The 13,339-nt window shown below is 42.5% G+C and overlaps 1 protein-coding gene across 2 annotated transcripts in view; it reads right to left on the bottom strand.

Annotated features, from left to right (window-relative positions):
• Window positions 1-13,339, bottom strand: part of St3gal3 (ST3 beta-galactoside alpha-2,3-sialyltransferase 3) — a 191,333-nt gene that overhangs the window by 95,088 nt on the left and 82,906 nt on the right. For both annotated transcript variants that reach the window (XM_013017021.1, XM_013017022.1), the window contains one exon: window positions 4,682-4,724. In XM_013017021.1, the coding sequence (XP_012872475.1) occupies window positions 4,682-4,724 (43 nt within the window). The remainder of the gene's footprint in view (window positions 1-4,681; window positions 4,725-13,339) is intronic.

Genomic DNA, 13,339 nt, shown 5'->3' with positions numbered 1-13,339 from the left:
CTAGCACTCTACCATCTGAGCAACAGCGCCACTTCTGGCTTTTTCCTTTTTGCTTATGTGGTGTGAGGAATCGAACCCAGGGCCTCGAGCATGCAAGGCAAGTGCTCTACCACTGAGCCACCTTCCCAGCCCCAGGAGGCTGAGACTTTAGAATGGCACTTTGAAGCCAGCCCAGGAAGAATAGTCTGAAAGACTCCATCTCCAAAATAACTAGCAAAAAGCTGTGCTAGAAGAGTGCCTCGGGGGGATAAAGTACCAGTGAGCAAGCAATCCAAATAAGTATGAGTTCTGAGTTCAAACTCTAGTACTAGCATAAAAAATAAAAAAGATGACAAGGAGTTAAAGGCATGGCTCAAGTGGTAGAGTGCCAGCTATGAACAAAAAAGCCAAGGAAGACTGGGAGGCCCTGAGTTCAAGCCTCAGATGTGAGACTAGGTCTCACTAACTTTGGCTAGGCTGGCTTCCAATTGCAATCCTCTCAATTTCTGACTCTTGAAGATCTGTGATTATAGGCATGAGCTACCACACTAAACTATACTTCCCAATCCTATGTATAAAATTCACTCTTGTCTTTTATGTATTTATTTATTTTTTGGGTCTGGGAGTGGGGCCTGAACTTGGCCTGGGCGCTGTCCCTCAGCTCTTCAGCTCAAGACTAGCGCTCTACCACTTGAGCCACAGCACCACTTCCGGCTTTTTTCTTTTTGCTTATGTGGTGCTGAGGAATCGAACCCAGGGCCTCATGCATGTAAGGCAAGCGCTCTACCACTGAGCCACCTTCCCAGGCCCTATTTCTTTAAACTTTTATTTCTATAAACTGTGGTTGGTAATTCTAATATGAGAAATCTTTCAGAGTTCTCCTTTGTTGTCTATTGTTTTTCATGGTTCTCACTAAGGAAGTTTGCTTCCTTGTGTATTGAGTTTTGTTTGTTTGTTTGTTTTTACTCCAAGTGCTAGCTTCCTTGAAATGTTACCTGTGAGAAATCCATATCTTTCTTAAAATTTTTTTATTGTTATTATAAAGGTGATATACAGAGGGATTACAGTGTGGAGATGTTTTGCTTTTGCCAGGAGGCACTGCCTAGTCTAAAACAATATATACTGAGCTCAGGGGCTTGGGAGTCCCTAGATCACCTGAATGAGAATCCCGGCAACAAATATCAAATGCTTTTGTTTTGCTGACTTTTACCCTAATCCACTGGGAGTTATGGTCATCTTTCCTGTATTCTGGCTGGGGTGAGCGCAGGTTTTGATCTAGTTTTCCTTATTGTGAGTCTTTTCAGGATTACAGTGTGGAAAGGGTCAAAGGCAGCAAACATGGAAGCAACAGATCCAGAGGCTAAAAGGAGAGGGTCAACATTTGATCAGTTTTAGAAAAGTACTAGAGCTATAGATGAGTAGAGAGAGGGGGCACAGCGATTTTTAAAGAACAAAATGGCTGAAAAAATTCCAGAACATATAAATTTTTATACTGCAGACTAATAAACCCCAACAAAGATAAGTTTTTTGAAAAAATACCCATACATTTGTATACCTACTCATAATTTTCTTTGGAGGTGTTGAGATCTGAGCTCAGGGCTTTGTGATTGCCAGGTAGGCATTCTGTAGCTTGAGACACACCTCTAGTCCTTTTTGCTCTAATTATTTTTGAGACAAAAATCTCACTTTTTGCCTGGACTTGCCTAGACAAGTCTATTGTTTATACTTTCCTATCATATCTGAGATGACAGGTATACACTACTATAACTAGGTTTTGCTGTTGACAAGAAGAATTATAAACTTTTTGCTCTGGCTGGCCTGGAACCACAATCCTACCAACCTCAGCCTCATGTATAGCTAGGATGACAGATGTGCACCACTAGACTCAGCTATCGATTGAGATGTAGTCTTGAAAAATTTTTGCGTAGTGTTAAGCCATGATCCTCCTGATTTGTTTCTTCTGAGTAGCAAGGATTTCAGGTGTGAGTTACCACTCAGCCACTTACACATAATTTATATAATCTTTAAAAATAATTCCTCATAAAACTACAGGAAGTGAAAGTTAATTATATTTTCCACAAAGGAAAATTAGGACTCAGAAAGCTAAAATGTAGTACTAAGGTCACTTAATACTAAGCTGCAGAATTCAAATCTAATTTATCTCATCCAAGTTTAGGTCCTTTCCTATACATTAGAAACGAATGAAACATAGAGAAAGACCTGCAATGAGACAGCAACATTTTGCTGAGGAATTGCTCTTCAAAGCAAAACTTTAATTTGGAAACTTCTTCCTGGAAGAAGTTTCACCTACTGTAGTGGAAAAGCCTTTGCGGCAAGAGGCAAGAAAGTTCTAGTTTGTACTTCAGACTGTGGGTTAAATGAAATGGGGCAAGCCAACAACTTGGCCAAAGACCAAGCTGACTTAGATGGTTCATGGAACCAGTCTGGAACCCAGCGCAAATTACACACCAGCCTTTACAGAACTCACCCATCAGGACAGCAGATCAGGCACATCCTCCTGTCTTCCCTCATTTCTGAAGACAGCTTAAATACTGTAGTTAGCATGTCCTCAATAACATGTTCTTTGTTCATCAATGTGATTAAGCTTAGTAATTACTACAGCTTTTGTGTTCTGGTGGCATTTCACGTATTATCGTTCATACTTCATGTATTATCGTTTTATCCTAGAGCACTAAATTAAGACTTTTCTAAGAGTGAAGTCTGAAGTTTTCTAGTATAATCATGCCTTGTTCCCTAGATGGTAACATGTGGCTGACATCTATTCTCTAGCCTTCTAAAGAGAATAGACCATTCTTCTTGTCTAGCTGACTCCATGATGAATCAAAGCTGGGAGAGTTACCATGTCTAAACTCATAGTCTGAGGTACCAGATTCTAAGAAAAGGAGACAGATACCAGATGATTCATTAAAACCCAACAGCTCCTGGTTTGATGCTTTTATGTAGTTATTACCAACACCATCTAAGGTAGCTATGGATAAGACCTTATGCAAGAGAAGAAAGGAAATGCAATTCTGATTTTCCATTATATCTGTCTTGATCAGGATAAGGGACTTAAGTACATAACGATGACTTCATCCAGAAATAAGTTATAGGAGGTGGTAGCAGAGTTTTACAAGCATTTATTGAACACTAACCATGAGTAGCCTTGTGTAGGGTTTGAACATATAGAACAGACATAACTACCATGCAAAGCATGCTGGCCAAATGGTGAAGTTCACAGCTATCTACCTATCATCCATCCATCTATCCAAGGACAGGTATACTGACTTAGCTTACAAAGATGTTTTTACCTGTACTATCCTATCCTCTAGAAAGACCAAGAAGGCTAGAACAAGAAAGAATCTTGGAGGATTAGCCGGGTGCCAGTGGCTCATGCCTATAATCCTAGCTACTCAGGAGGCTGAGATCTGAGGATCGCAGTTCAAAGCCAGCCTGGGCAGGAAACTCTGTGAGACTTTTTTTTTCTTCATGGTTTTCTTATAATACTGTTTTTTTTTTTCTTTTTCTGTGAGACTCTTATCTCCAATAAACCACTAGAAAACCAGAAGTGGCGCTGTGGCTCAATGGTAGAGTGCTTGCCTTGCATGCATGAGGCCCTGGGTTCGATTCCTCAGCAGCACATAAGCAAAAAAGAAAAAAACTGGAAGTGGCGCTGTGGCTCAAGTGGTAGAGAGCTAGCCTTGAGCTGAAGAGCTGAGGAACAGCGTCAAGGCCCAGAGTTCAGGCCCCACAACCAGGGCCTGTATATTGTTGTCATATCTTACAAATGAAACAGATTCAAAGTGATTCAGTAGCTTGCTCAAAATCACAAAGAGAATAAATGGTAACCTAGGATTTTTGTTGTTGTTGTTTTGTTTTGTTTTTGTCAGTCTTAGGGCTTGAACTAGGGCCTAAGTGTTGTCCCTGAATTTTTTCCATTCAAGGGTAGCACTCTACCACTTTGAGCCACAGTGCCACTTCCAGTTTTCTGGTGATTAATTGGAGATAAGAGTCTCACAGACAACCACAGACCTCAACCTCCTGAGTAGCTAGGATTACAGGTATGAGCCATCAACACCCAGCTAGTAACCTGGGATTTAAACTAATCTGACTGGCTCTGAGTCTGTGCCACTAATAAATTAATAATCATAACAAGTTAATTATAGTATAGAAAGATGATTGGTAACAGAAATAGAAAGTGCAAAGGAAACATAGAGAAAGAGATAATTGATTTTATATAGGAAGAAATGAAATTTGTTTTCTAAGTAGACTAACAAGGAAAGGAAATTCCAGGCACAAGTAACAGGACCTACAGAAAGAAAGGGAAAGAAGGGTTGATCTGTGGCATGAATGACACAAGTTGAAGCTGGAGAAAACAGGAGAGTAACCATACCAACTTTGAGTTACAACTTTGTAATTCAACTGCCATCTACTCTAGGAGCTTTTCCAGGGGCTTCTCTGTCCCTCCACTCTTGGCAGTGGCCTCCTTCACTAATGAGCCACCTCATTAGTGAGGCAAATGTAAAGCTTGTATTTGTACCCACCCCAGTGGATTATAGCACGCACCAACATTCTGTTGACAACCCGCAGTCAGAAGCTCCAGGGAATCCTCTAACCACCACAGGGGGGAGCGAGGTTACCCTTCAAAGTTAGACCCCAGCATGCACAGACTATCACAGTGCCATTTTCTCATTCTACTCACAGTTTAGAGTCCAACTTTAGGAGGAAGCCCAACCGATCATACTCTGAAAAAGAAAAGCACAAAATGTCACTGAAGTCAAGCCACTGCTGTAACAGGTTACATTTCCCAAACCTAGACCGATAGAGAGCCCTTAGGAAAGAATCTAATTCAACTGCTTCAAATAACAGAACTAAATATGTAAAAAACAAAACATATGCTGAACACCTATTTTGTGAATAACCAGGATAAATGAAAAGAGTATTTTTCAAGCTTTCTAGGCTACCCAGGTCTAGCATTTCCTTGCTGCATAAATGTAATAATTGAAACTAAAAATTGGTAAATGATGAAAAAGATCCTGGAGAAAGAAGAGAACAGAAGCAATCTCTGCTTCTTCTAAGCACAATGGCTGCTGGATGAGCCAGGGTAACTATGGGATGAAGATGTAACAACCAATGGGTCCTCAGGTCACAATAGCAGTTTTTTCCATGCTCATCACTGAGAACTGATATATCTGATTTTAAGAAGAGGAAATCTCCAATAATCACCAAAGGTGAATAACCTTTGTCCCATGTGCTTGCTTCAGGATTAAAGATCTGTCCTCAAGATTTCCCACAGCAAAAACCAAGTGCAAAGGACTATTGCATGGTTCATGGCATCCACAAAACAAACCATGAGAATCACAACTATCTTGCTGGAAGGAAATTTCTTGTGTCTTCTAAAACACTTTGCATAAGGAAAATGATGGAAGTGCCATGGAACTATTTCTTTTTGTTTGTTTTTTTGTCGGTTGTGGGGCTTGAACTCTGGGCCTGAGCACTGTCCCTCACTCTTCAGCTTTAAGACTAGCACTCTACCATCTGAGCAACAGCGCCACTTCTGGGGACTATTTCTTATATGTAACGATGTGTGTGTGTGTGTGTGTGTGTGTGTGTGTATGTGTGTGTGTGTGTCTGTGTGTGTGACAGAGAGACAGAGACAGACAGAGACAGAGACAGACAGAGAAAAAGAAAGAGGGGGGAAGAGGAGGGAGGGAGAAAATAAGGTAGCCTGTGATTGCAGTTGTCTGACTCACTCTGAGGATAAAACACAATATCAAGATGAAAAGTTGGATGGAAAAGGCTGGGAAGCAGCTTTCGAGGAACTCTGTCTTTAGTAAGTAATGAATGGCCAAGAGAGGGAAGTTATGCCTGCTGCCAAGTACTGCATGGGAGTCATTCTGCAAGGTCAATAAGCCAGACTGCTGGCTTCCACAATCAGCTGAGCCACAGTGCGAAAAGATTATACTTTTTAAACATTGAAGACACCAACTAGGACACATAACAAATTCACTTGCTTCCCAATAGAATTTCCTTGGGCAAGTGATGTTCTCTTCACATAATCCTGATTTGCTCTGACTCAAACAGAGGAGACTCGCCTTAACAAACCAAGGATTTTTTAAAAAAAAGGTCTTCAATGAAAACAAACAAAAACCACAATCTGTAAAAAATTTTTAAAGTTTAATACTCTTTCAACATTCTTATTTTGTCCTCCCATGGAAAGGAAACCTTATCAACTTGCCAGATATGTGTCACTTGTTCCACATAGTGACAACCTTGGGGTGACTGCTATTCCTCAATCTGAAGCACATACAATGCTCCCATGCTCTGGTAGATGCCTTTCAGAGATGCCTGTGAAGGCACTCCCCCTTGTAAACTCAAACATCTGAAGTCAAGCAAGAACACAACTGCTTCAGGGAAGAATAGAATTCCCTTTGTAGCACATCATATCACTTATTGTAACTGTATTAAACACAAACTCTGGCCAGGCATGGTAGTATGTGCCCATAATTCCAGTTACTCAGGAGGCTGAGCCAGAAAGACAGTAAATAAGCCCAGGCTGGACAATTTAGCAAGATTGTCTCTTACTTGACAAATCTAAGGACATAGTGAGATGGACTGGCTAGTTGTAGTAGAGAGTTGCGTGGGGGCAGGCCAGTATTCCCATAATCTGCTGCAGAAAGAGATGCATGACTAGCTACTCAGGAAGCTGAGATCTGAGGATCGCGGTTCAAAGCCAGCCCAAGCAGGAAACTCCATGAGACTCTTATCTCCAGTAAACTACTCAGAAAACCGGAAGTGGCACTGTGGCTCAAATGGTAGAACACTACCCTTGAGCTGAGGAGCTGAGGGACAGCACCCAGGCCCAGAGTTCAAGCACCACGACCAACAACAACAACAAAAAAAAAGAGGGGCTGAGAAGTTGGCTCAGTGGTAGAGTGCTTGCCTCACATGCATGAGGCCCTGGGTTCAATTCCTCAGTACCACTTAAGCAGAAAAAAGCCAGAAATGGTGCTGTGGCTCAAGTGGTAGGGCGCTAGTCTTGAGCTGAAGAGCTGAGGGACAGCGCCCAAGCCCAGGGTTCAGCCCCCATGACTGACAAAAAAAAAAAAAAAGCATGAGTGGGCTAGGGTAGAGCTATCTTAGGAACTTCCCAAAACATCCACCCAGTGGGCTAACAAGTCCTAACAAGCTGCTAGAAACAGACACCTGGACTCCTATGAGCTATGGTAATGAGCAGCAAGACTGAGGCAAAGTCCCCAAGATGAGCAGGGTCTGCAAAATACCTACAAGCACTCCCTCCAAGAGTTAGCTTTAAACATGTGTCAGATCCAGAGAGTGCTCTGGTTCTTTCTCTCCATTCTAGCTATCCCAGAGGTCAGGAAAGCAGCTAGCAACTAGGGGAAGAGGGAAAGAGGGGAAGAGGAAAGAAACCAGACCTTTTTCTTGGGTCAGGCATCTATGTACTTACAGAGAAAAACTGCTCCTTCTAACCATGTCTGTCACGGGGACTCATCATTTTCACTAACCTCTCTCCTCAACATCTGAGATCCAGAGAGAAAAACTGCTGCAAGCAAGCCCTGCCCCCATTCTCCTTCCCCTTGGATTTTGCCATCAGGAACTGAGGGGCCCAGTTAGTCACTTTTACCTAGCAAAGCTGAAGATGTGCATCTATCAGTTGCTGGTATCATGTTGCCAGTTATGAAGAAAGCTCCTCTGCAGAAGGTAAAGCCAGAAGAGGGAAGCCTGATGACATTCTGGTGAGTTTTGGCAGCCCTTGAAGCCCTTGAAGCCCTAAGTACTCTGGCTCTATCCCAAGTTTGGTATGGAAACCATTAACACACAAACAAAACCTAATCAGGCAAATTGCCCTGTTAAGTCAGTGCAACAGGTTTTTTGTACATGTGGAATACATTGGGGGATAAGCACAGAAATCACCTTCATTTTCACTCCTGTGCCCTTAAAATGTTTCCAGTATGGGAAGTCCAGAGGAGTTCTTAATACCTCTAGGGTAATAAAAATTACATAGTCACTTATAGTAAGAAGTTATAGAATTAGAGCAAGCATCTAGTCTTACACAGTAGTTGTAGCTTTCTTTTTTTCCTTTTTCTGGGTTTTTACTTTTGGAGTCAGTACTAGGGCTTGAGCTTAGGGCCTTGCACTCTTGCATGGGTATTTCACTTAAGATTGGCATTCTACCATTTGAGCTACACCTCCAGTTTTGGCATTTTGCTGGTTAACTGGTGATAAGAGTCTGCCTGGGCTGGCTTTGAACCATGATCCTCAGATCTCAACCTACTGAGTAGCTAGGATTATAGATGTGAGCCACCCTGACTGGCTTGGTTAGGGCAGTTTTCTTTTGTTTAGAATTTGACACCTCATTTAGAGCTGATAATCACATAATCTACTGAGAACTCCCAATCTGCAAGAATAATTCCTTTCCATCATTTATGAAGGCCTAAAGTTTGACCTCTCCTACAAAGACTTCCTGAGCCTCCAATCATGGATTCTACCTGACTAAGGTTTTGCTCTCCACTCCAGCCACATGTTCAGGTTTCTGAGGATCTGATATTTGTATTGTTCAGCTTCCTGATTAGAAGGAAAGCTTAACATAATCTTTAGGAAGTGTATACTGGAAAAAAGAGCAAGTAGGAAGGCCAGGATTAGCTGGCAGGCAAGTCTTGGTCTCACCAGCATGCACGGATCCCAAATTTGTACTAAAAACATAACATTCTAGGATTCTGAGCCCACCAGATACAGTTAGTATGGATATTCACATGAAGCTTTTTTTTTTTTTTTTCCCCAGTCGTGGGGCTTGAACTTTGGGCTTGGGTGCTGTTCCTGAGCTCTTCAGCTCAAGGCAAGCGCACCACTTCTGGTTTTCTAGTGAGTTATTGGAGATAAGAGTCTCATGGACTTTCCTGCCCAGGCTGGCTTTGAACCATGGTCCTTAGATCTCAGCCTCCTAAGCAGCTAGGATTACAGGTGTGAGCCACCAGCACCTGGTTACAAGAAGCTTTCTTATCACCAGAAGATCCTCTCTTCTCAGGCATCAAAGCAATAAGCCAGCAGCTGCCATGAAAGAAAAATGTTTAGTCTGGTTGGCTTAGGCTTCCTGCCTCCGCCCAGGATATGGGAACCATCCCTGAGAAGCGCACATCCTCTGCTGGGCTCCAGGTGGGAAGTGGCCTGGGTGATGCAAATCTGTGCCCTCTCCTACTGCACCTGCACCAGCTCAGTGTATAGAATCCACAAAGTGCTTTTTCAGATGCCAAAACGTTTGAAATTAACTGCTAATGCTTCTACTGGCCCTTCAAAGGATGTTAAGACTTTTCAGTCATAGTAAAAGATCTACAAAAATTACTGGAAAAATTTTGGAGAAATTATACAAACTCCTGAAAGCTTGGGAAACTGGACAAAAACAAGGCATGCATCCAAGTGTGCATGCACCTAATAATAAAACTTTCCCTATACAAAGCAGAATTAGCCAAATTACAGAGACAAATACACAGTTAAGTCTCCTGTGATCATAATGTGAAACACATAAAAAAAACACAAAATTTGTGAGAATTCAGATGTGACAGAGCAGTTGCTAAATTTGAAGTGACAGAGAACCTTACAGGTAACAAATGGAGAATGCATATTATTTTCAAGAATGCAGGGGACATTTCTGATACAGATCACCTGGGAGGCTCACATAAAGTCACTCCCCCATTTTTATCTAATTAAATTAAGTACTGGGAAGTTATCCAGCAGAAACATGGTTTTTTTGTTTTGTTTTGTTTTGTGTTTTGTTGGTCCTGGGGCTTGAACTCTGGGCCTGGACACTGTCCCTCAGCTCTCCAGCTCAACGTGAGTGCTCTACCACTTGAGCACCACTTCTGGTTTTCTGAGTGGTTTATTGGAGATAAAGAGTCTTGCAGAGGGATGGGAAGGTGGCTCAGTGGTAGAGCGCTTGCCTTGCATGCATGAGGCCCTGGGTTCGATTCCTCAGCACCATATAAGCAAAAGGGGAAAAAAAGCCGGAAGTCGTGCTGTGGCTCAAAGTGGTAGAGAGCTAGCCTTGAGCTGAAGGGCTGAGGGACAGCGCCCAGGCCCAGGCCCAGAGTTCAGGGCTCCACCACCGGACCACCCCCCCCAGAAAAAAAGAGTCTTGCAGAGTTTCCTGCCTGGCCTGGCTCTGAACTGGGATCCTCAGATCTCAGCCTCCTGAGTAGCTAGGATTACAGGCATGAGCCACCAACGCCCGGCTCAGAAACATGTTTTCTAAAACCTTAATTCTCACTTGAATGTTCACGTTTAATCATCGGCAATGAACACCGCCAGTTCCTTCCCTTGAAGGGATATGCTTGCTTCCATTAATGAGGAACTGTCTGTCAAGCTACAAAGTTCCAAATGCCATAGTGTGGCCATTAGGTGTTCTTTTGAGTAAAAATGGTGTTCTATAAAAAAAAATACATAGAGTTCGGTTGGCAGCACAAGCACACCAACACTTTTCCTCAAGGCAATTGCTGTACTCAGTATGCAGCAAAGGTGCCATGAATACTTATTTCACCACCGAGAATATTAAAAATGTGTACCTGATGGGCTGGGAAGGTGGCTCAGTGGTAGAGCGCTTGCCTTGCATGCATGAGGCCCTGGGTTCGATTCCCCAGCACCACATAAGCAAAAAGAAAAAAAGCCGGAAGTGGTGCTGTGGCTCAAGTGGTAGAGCGCTAGCCTTGAGCTGAAGAGCTGAGGGACAGCGCCCAGGCCCAGAGTTCAGGCCCCACGACCGGACCCCCAAAAAAAAAAATGTGTACCTGAGGCAAGAACTCTAATGAATTTAGTAATTGCTGGGCTGCAGGTATTCTAAATGGTAGAGCACTTGCCTAGCATGTGTGAGGCCCTGGGTTCAATTTTTAGTACTTCAAAGTAAGTGAGTAAGTAAATAATTTCTACTGCTTCATTGAGAACTGGTCTCCTTTTCTCTTTTCTTCCCTCCCTCCCACTCCCTCCCTTTCACTCTGTATGTGGCCACAAAAAAATTGACAATGTCTACAAGTATAGTTTAGTGCTGGTGCATTTTTTAAAATAAAAAACACAAGGAGTCTAGCCAGTCTTGCTTTAGAATCATCAGTGGAAAAAGGAAAGAAAATCTTGGTAGCTTATGTGATAATTATGACCTTAAAGACACTTGAAATGGCTCCAAGGAAACTCTGCCCCCAGGGGTTCACAGATCACACTTTGTACACTGATTCTGCTTTCAGGTCTATAGTTTCAGGGAAGTTACAGACTCCCATCTTAGGAAAAAGCCTGGTCCTCACTGTGGTTAGAACAAGGCCTCAGCCCCACGACCAACAACAACAAAAAAAAGAACAAGGCCTCTAGAACAGAAACCAGGCCTCTAGCCAATGTTGAAAGAGCTGAACAGGCATGTGTCTTGGAGCTCATGGAGTGGAGGATTGCCCAGACACAGGTAGGCTAGGTAAGGTTACCCACCAGAGTATAGCTGTAGGTGAAGGACAAAACACCTGTCTTCACATATACTCATATCCATGCATATTCGTAGTTACTGTAGCCTTTTATAGTCTCCAAGCCAGATGCATGTAAGTACTCTGAAAATTAGGGTAAATTTTACAATGAGCTTTGCTTTAACTTGAAATATTTGATATAAGAGAATGACACTAGATTTGAAATCTGTTTATAGTATTATGCTGTAAAAAAATTCAGTATCATCATTTTGAGAGGAAAAAACTATCATATGCTATAAATATAATTTATTTTATTTTTGTTGGTTGTGGGGCTTAAACTCTGGGCCTGGGCGCTGTCCCAAGGCAAGTACTCTACCACTTGAGCCACAGTGTCACTTCTGGTTTTCTGGTGATTAACTGGAGATAAAGAGTCCCATGGGCTGGGTTTGAACTGCAACCCTCAGATCTCATTTTATGAGAGCTGACGGAAAAGCAATTATGTCTCCCACTCGCTGCCCCAGGAGTGATGTCAGAAGTACTGAGCCATGCCACACATGAATCATGGGAGAGGGGCTGGCCAAAGTGCAAATGATTTTCATATCCTTTCAAGACAGGGAAATAAGCCACGACATGAGATCAATTAATCAAAGACAAACTAAAATAGGAAAAGCAGTTTTATAAAACAAACAGAAAATCCCAGTATCCTTAGACCAAATTAACTAACCTGGTAAAATAACTTAGAAATTCACAAACTAAAATCCAATCCTGTGTGTGTGTCTGTGTGTGTCTGTTTGTCTGTGGGCATGCACATGCGTGCATGTGTGTGAATGTGTGTGTGTGTGTGTGTGTGTGGTGTTGTGGGGGAGATGAAAGGTCTGGCACGAAGCATCTGATATGACAGAGACACATAGGGGGACAAGCTCCTCACAGCTATGTTGCAATGTAGCACCATTACATTGGCCAATGAGTATAGGACCTCCCTGGTGTCAAGTAAAAGATCACAGACTATGGAAGGCACCCAGGCCTATGCAAATGCAAAAGCCCTTCACACTATGGCCCAAAAAGTCACTGTATCTGTCCTGGGAAAACAGTGGGTGATGTCTAGGGCTGAATAATTGAGGTAAAGTCAATTGTACTTTTATATATATATTTTATTTTTTATTGTGAAAATACTGTACAGAGGGGTTACAATTACATGGGCAAGATAATGAGTACATTTTCAATCGTACTTTTAATATCAATTGTATTCACACCATACCAGGGCATCCTCACTAGGCTGTAGGATGAGACAGAATGTCAAAGAGAAGCTGGCATAGAAAACAGGAAAAAATGATTCACTGTATAGTTTATGGCTTCAATATCATGGGGCTTGTCATCTGGTAGATTAGATAAGGCAAGTATCCTCACTGCTTTGGCTGAATGATGGTATCCCCTCTCACATACGGAACCTAATCCCCAAAACAATGCTCTTAAGAGGTAGGACCATTAGGAGATGACTACATCATGAGTGCTCTGCCTCTGTGAGTGGGATTAGTATCCTTATAAAGGAGACTTCAGGCCAGATGCTGGTAGTGCACACCTGAATCCTAGGTACTTGAGAGGCTGAGATAGAGAGAATCAAGATTCTAGGCTAGCCCAGCAGAAATATTTGCAAAACTTCCTTCTCAATTCAGAGCTGGGTGAAGTGGTGTATCCCTGGGAGGGGTGTATGCTACTCGGGAGGCTAAGATTGGGAAGATTGTGATTCCAGGCCAGTTTGGGCAGAAAAGTATGCAAGACTTCATCTCCACAGAGGAAAACTAGATGCTGTGGCATGCACCTGTGATTCCAGCAACTACAGAAAGCCCAAAGTAGGTAGATCACAATCCAGGAACATGCCTGGATGGAAAGCAGAACCTTATCCTAAAAAC

This window comes from Dipodomys ordii, unplaced genomic scaffold (genome assembly GCF_000151885.1).
Source record: "Dipodomys ordii isolate 6190 unplaced genomic scaffold, Dord_2.0 Scaffold33, whole genome shotgun sequence".
NCBI lineage: Eukaryota > Metazoa > Chordata > Mammalia > Rodentia > Heteromyidae > Dipodomys > Dipodomys ordii.
Note: the sequence above shows the minus strand (reverse complement) of the source record. Positions and strands in the feature narration are given on the sequence as shown.